The 6000-nt window shown below is 45.2% G+C and overlaps 1 protein-coding gene across 2 annotated transcripts in view; it reads left to right on the top strand.

Annotated features, from left to right (window-relative positions):
* The window catches only part of LOC129859688 (ATP-binding cassette sub-family C member 4-like), a 42829-nt gene continuing 36829 nt past the window's right edge, over nucleotides 1-6000 (top strand). Inside the window, exon 1 of one of the 2 annotated variants that reach the window (XM_055929756.1) lies at nucleotides 1-123. In XM_055929756.1, the coding sequence (XP_055785731.1) occupies nucleotides 26-123 (98 nt within the window). In that variant the 5' untranslated portion in view covers nucleotides 1-25. Of the gene's footprint in view, nucleotides 124-276; nucleotides 673-6000 lie in introns of those variants that run through there. The other variant, XM_055929757.1, reaches the window with a different exon arrangement.

Here is a 6000-nt window from a genome sequence, read left to right as displayed (position 1 = left end):
GACTCCTCCTACTTTTTATTTACACATGTTGGCGTGGTGTCATTGCACAATGGAACAACTGAAGAAAGATGTTAAATTTAATCCATCAACAACAGCCAATTTCTTTTCACGGGTGTTTTTCTGGTAAGTATACAACTTTGTTTACAGTTAACACTCTATAGCTCGATCTTTTGAAAGTAGCCTGGCTATTATGGGTGCGTTCGTAAATTCGCTCTGGCTGTCGTTTGAGTGCCAGAGCTCAAAATAACAGCCATTTACGAACGCCCAACACCGGTTGACTATGGCAGGTGTCATTAAACGTAGGCCAAAAAAGCGTGATTAAATTGTTGCCAGCATATTTAGTCACCAATGATCTGGGTAACATAAAACCAGCATAACCAGCTCTGCTAGGGTGAGTAAAATGGTCAGAGGTCTCCTCTCATTTGAGTCGAAGTAGCTGTAATGTAGTGAACATAATGCCAGATTCCAGTCCGTGTATGCTCCATGTTTTACAGTAGCCAGACAGTAGGAGTGATATGTCATGTGAACTATGTAATGCCAGCATACTTCGGAGTAAAGTTAAACTAAAGTATACGAACGCCCCGACATCTAAACAACGGTGGATGTTACAATTGGCGACGAGTGAAACGCACAAGAGACGAATGCAATTTACAAGGCGAACTACGTGCCTATGTGAGTAAACGAAGCCTAGCAGCATAGCCAACGTCGGAATCAGCTACATTACGTTACAATAACATGATGTACACACGGAACCCAGCTCAATCGGCTCGAGGTGGAAACAATTTTCTAGTGGCATTAGACATCGCGGATAACACACAGAAAAGGGCATTACTGTTACGCTATGCAGGGTCGGATGTGTACGATATATTTGACACACTGCAAGATACCGGAGCAGCTGATGACTATAATACAGCTGTTTCTGTCCAAAAATCAACACAGAATATGAAACCTACGTTTTCAGACAAGCAAGACAAAATTAAAACGCTATGTACAACTCCCTTTACAGAACAGTGCAAACTGCCTCTAACCAGAATAGAAAGAGTGGGAGGCCCCGATGTACAACTGATCAAGAGGACAAGTACATTAGAGTGTCTAGTTTGAGAAACAGACGCCTCACAAGTCCTCACTGGCAGAGTCGCCTCTTCACTGTTGAATTTGAGACTGGTGTTTTGCGGGTACTGTACTATTTAATGAAGCTGGCGTACAATAATCCCTTTCAGAGTTTTGACAGTTTCATCTCAACAACAAAAATAACGTACACCAAATGGCCTTTGAGGAGTGTTACCCGAACAAGCATAACACCGTTTTTTAAATATACTAATTCAGGGAAAACGGAAAGAGGTATTCTGCTCGTAAGTCTCTAACTCCTCAGTTGAGTTTACTTCACATTTGATAGCTAATGTAATGGAATTTTTTGCCAGTGCAAGTCTAGACATCAATAGCAGTATTATGTCTACAACAGTTAACACGTTTCAGTCAGCCAGGTGTATCTCTACAGCATGGGCATATCTCTGGGTTTGATGTGGGCATCCCCATGCATTGACCTTATCAATATATGATTTATTCAATATTGCACCATCCCGTTCTCTGGGCTTTGTCTGGAATCATAACCAGTAGTATGTGTGTGTGTGTGTGTGTGTGTGTGTATATATATCTCACACACACACACACAGTGCCCTACATTAATATTGGCACCCTTGGTAAAAAAATTATTGGCAGCCCTACATTCAATACTTTGTGCAACCTCCTTTGCCAAGATAACAGCTCTGAGTCTTCTCCTATAATGCGTAATGAGGTTGGAGAATACATGGCAAGGGATATGAGACCATTGCTCCATACAGAATCTCTCCAGATCCTTCAGATTCCGAGGTCCACACTTGTGGACTCTCCTCTTCAGCTCATCCCACAGGTTTCCTATGGGGTTTAGGTCAGGGGACTGGGATGGCCATGGCAGAACCTTGATTCTGTGTTCAGTGAATCATTGTTGTGTTGATTTTGAGGTGTGCTTTGAATCGTTGTCCTGCTGGGAGATTCAACCACGTCCCAGTTTAAGCTTTCTAGCAGAGACAGTCAGGTACTTGAGGGAGTCCATGATACCATGTATTAGAGGTCAACCGATTTAAATCGGCATGGCCAATTAATTATGGCCGATTTCAAGTTTTCATAACATTTTTGGAGGCCGGTTATGGCCGATTGGCCGGAAGAAACTGCGTGGCAGGCTGACCACCTGTTACGCAAGTGCAGCAAGGAGCCAAGGTAAGTTGCTAGCTAACATTAAACGTATCTTATAAAAACAATCAATCTTCACATAATCACTAGTTAGCTACACGTGGTTGATGATATTACTAGGTTAATTAGCTTGTCCTGCGATGCATATAGTCAGTGTGGTGCCTGTTAATTTATCATCGAATCACAGCCTACTTTGCTAATAGGGTGATGACGTAACAAAAGTGCATTCGTGAAAAAGCACAATCTTTGCACGAATGTACCTAACCATAAATATCAATATCAATAACTTTCTAAAATCAATACATTTACATTTAAGTCATTTAGCAGACGCTCTTATCCAGAGCGACTTACAAATTGGTGCATTCACCTTATGACATCCAGTGGAACAGCCACTTTACAATAGTGCATCTAAATCTTTTAAGGGGGGGGGGGGTCAGAAGGATTACTTTATCCTATCCTAGGTATTCCTTAAAGAGGTGGGGTTTCAGGTGTCTCCGGAAGGTGGTGATTGACTCCGCTGTCCTGGCGTCGTGAGGGAGTTTGTTCCACCATTGGGGTGCCAGAGCAGCGAACAGTTCTGACTGGGCTGAGTGGGAACTGTACTTCCTCAGTGATAGGGAGGCGAGCAGGCCAGAGGTGGATGAACGCAGTGCCCTTGTTTGGGTGTAGGGCCTGATCAGAGCCTGAAGGCACTGAGGTGCCGTTCCCCTCACAGCTCCGTAGGCAAGCACCATGGTCTTGTAGCGGATGCGAGCTTCAACTGGAAGCCAGTGGAGAGAGCGGAGGAGCGGGGTGACGTGAGAGAACTTGGGAAGGTTGAACACCAGACGGGCTGCGGCGTTCTGGATGAGTTGTAGGGGTTTAATGGCACAGGCAGGGAGCCCAGCCAACAGCGAGTTGCAGTAACCCAGACGGGAGATGACAAGTGCCTGGATTAGGACCTGCGCCGCTTCCTGTGTGAGGCAGGGTCGTACTCTGCGGATGTTGTAGAGCATGAACCTACAGGAAGGGCCACCGCCTTAATGTTAGTTGAGAACGACAGGGTGTTGTCCAGGATCACGCCAAGGTTCTTAGCGCTCTGGGAGGAGGACACAATGGAGTTGTCAACCGTGATGGCGAGATCATGGAACGGGCAGTCCTTCCCCGGGAGGAAGAGCAGCTCTGTCTTGCCGAGGTTCAGCTTGAGGTGGTGATCCGTCATCCACACTGATATGTCTGCCAGACATGCAGAGATGCGATTCGCCACCTGGTTATCAGAAGGGGCAAAGGAGAAGATTAATTGTGTGTCGTCTGCATAGCAATGATAGGAGAGACCATGTGAGATTATGACAGAGCCAAGTGACTTGGTGTATAGCGAGAATAGGAGAGAGCCTAGAACAGAGCCCTGGGGGACACCAGTGGTGAGAGCACGTGGTGAGGAGACAGATTCTCGCCACGCCACCTGGTAGGAGCGACCTGTCAGGTAGGACGCAATCCAAGCGTGGGCCGCGCCGGAGATGCCAAACTCGGAGAGGGTGGAGAGGAGGATCTGATGGTTCACAGTATCAAAGGCAGCCGATAGGTCTAGAAGGATGAGAGCAGAGGAGAGAGAGTTAGCTTTAGCAGTGCGGAGCGCCTCCGTGACACAGAGAAGAGCAGTCTCAGTTGAATGACTAGTCTTAAAACCTGACTGATTTGGATCAAGAAGGTCATTCTGAGAGAGATAGCAGGAGAGCTGGCCAAGGACGGCACGTTCAAGAGTTTTGGAGAGAAAAGAAAGAAGGGATACTGGTCTGTAGTTGTTGACACCGGAGGGATCGAGTGTAGGTTTTTTCAGAAGGGGTGCAACTCTCGCTCTCTTGAAGACGGAAGGGACGTAGCCAGCGGTCAAGGATGAGTTGATGAGCGAGGTGAGGTAAGGGAGAAGGTCTCCGGAAATGGTCTGGAGAAGAGAGGAGGGGATAGGGTCAAGCGGGCAGGTTGTTGGGCGGCCGGCTGTCACAAGACGCGAGATTTCATCTGGAGAGAGAGGGGAGAAAGAGGTCAGAGCACAGGGTAGGGCAGTGTGAGCAGAACCAGCGGTGTCGTTTGACTTAGCAAACGAGGATCGGATGTCGTCTACCTTCTTTTCAAAATAGTTGACGAAGTCATCTGCAGAGAGGGAGGAGGGGGGGAGGGGGAGAAGGATTCAGGAGGGAGGAGAAGGTGGCAAAGAGCTTCCTAGGGTTAGAGGCAGATGCTTGGAATTTAGAGTGGTAGAAAGTGGCTTTAGCCGCAGAGACAGAAGACGAAAATGTAGAGAGGAGGGAGTGAAAGGATGCCAGGTCCGCAGGGAGGCGAGTTTTCCTCAATTTCCGCTCGGCTGCCCGGAGCCCTGTTCTGTGAGCTCGCAATGAGTCGTCGAGCCACGGAGCAGGAGGGGAGGACCGAGCCGGCCTGGAAGATAGGGGACATAGAGAGTCAAAGGATGCAGAAAGGGAGGAGAGAAGGGTTGAGGAGGCAGAATCAGGAGATAGGTTGGAGAAGGTTTACACAGAAGTATATTTTTTTAAGCCTGCATATTTAGTTAAAATAAATTAATGTTAGCAGGCAATATTAACTAGGGAAATTGTGTTACTTCTCTTGTGTTCATTGCACGCTGAGTCGGGGTAATGGTATATGTAACAGTTTGAGCCGCCTGGCTCGTTGCGAACTAATTAGCCAGAATTTTATATAATGATGACGTAACATTGAAGGTTGTGCAATGTAACAGCAATATTTTGACTTAGGGTATGCCATCTATTCGATAAAATACGGAACGGTTCCGTATTTCACTGAAAGAATAAACTAAATGATAGTTTCCGGATTTGACCATATTATTGACCAAAGGCTCGTATTTCTGTGTTATGTTATAATTAAGTCTTTGATTTGATATTTGATAGAGCAGTCTGACTGCGCGGTGGTAGGCAGCAGCAGGCTCGTAAGCATTCATTCAAACTTTCCTGCGTTTGCCAGCCGCTCTTAGCAATGCCTGATTCACAGCACTGTTTATGACTTCAAGCCTATCAACTCCTGAGATTAGGCTGGCAATACTAAAGTGCCTATTAGAACATCCAATAGTCAAAGGTATATGAAATACAAATGGTATAGAAAGAAACAGTTGATGTGTCATAATTCCTATAATAACTACAACCTAAAACGTCTTAACTGGGAATATTGAATAACTGGGAGTATTGAACCACCAGCTTTCATATGTTCTGAGCAAGGAACTTAAACGTTAGATTTTTTTACATGGCACATATTGCACTTTTACTATCTTCTCCAACACTGGGTTTTTGCATTATTTAAACCAAATTGAGCATGTTTCATTATTTAGTTGAGACTAAATAGATTTTCTGTATGTATTAAGTTAAAATTAAGTTAAAATGTTCATTGTTCATTCCATATATATATAAAAATCGGCCGATTAATCTGTGCCAGCTTTTTTTGGTCCTCCAATAATCGGTATCAGCGTTGAAAAATCATAATCGGTCGACCTCTACCATGTATCCTAACATGTTGTCCAGGGCCTTTGAAAGAGAAACAGCCCCACAACATCAAAGATCCACCACCAAATTTCACAGTGGGGATGAAGTACTTTTCTGCATGGCTATCTTTCTGTCTACGCCAAACCCACCTCTGTTGATTGTTTCCAATTTATTTATTTTTCTCATCTGACCATTTAAAGTTCCAGTAGCGTTTGGCAATCTGTAGGCGCTTGAGTTTGTTTGATGAGTTCAAAGGCTTTTGTATTGCAACCCTCCCAAACAACTT

This window comes from Salvelinus fontinalis, chromosome 7 (genome assembly GCF_029448725.1).
Source record: "Salvelinus fontinalis isolate EN_2023a chromosome 7, ASM2944872v1, whole genome shotgun sequence".
NCBI lineage: Eukaryota > Metazoa > Chordata > Actinopteri > Salmoniformes > Salmonidae > Salvelinus > Salvelinus fontinalis.
This window is presented reverse-complemented; position numbering and strand designations above follow the sequence as displayed.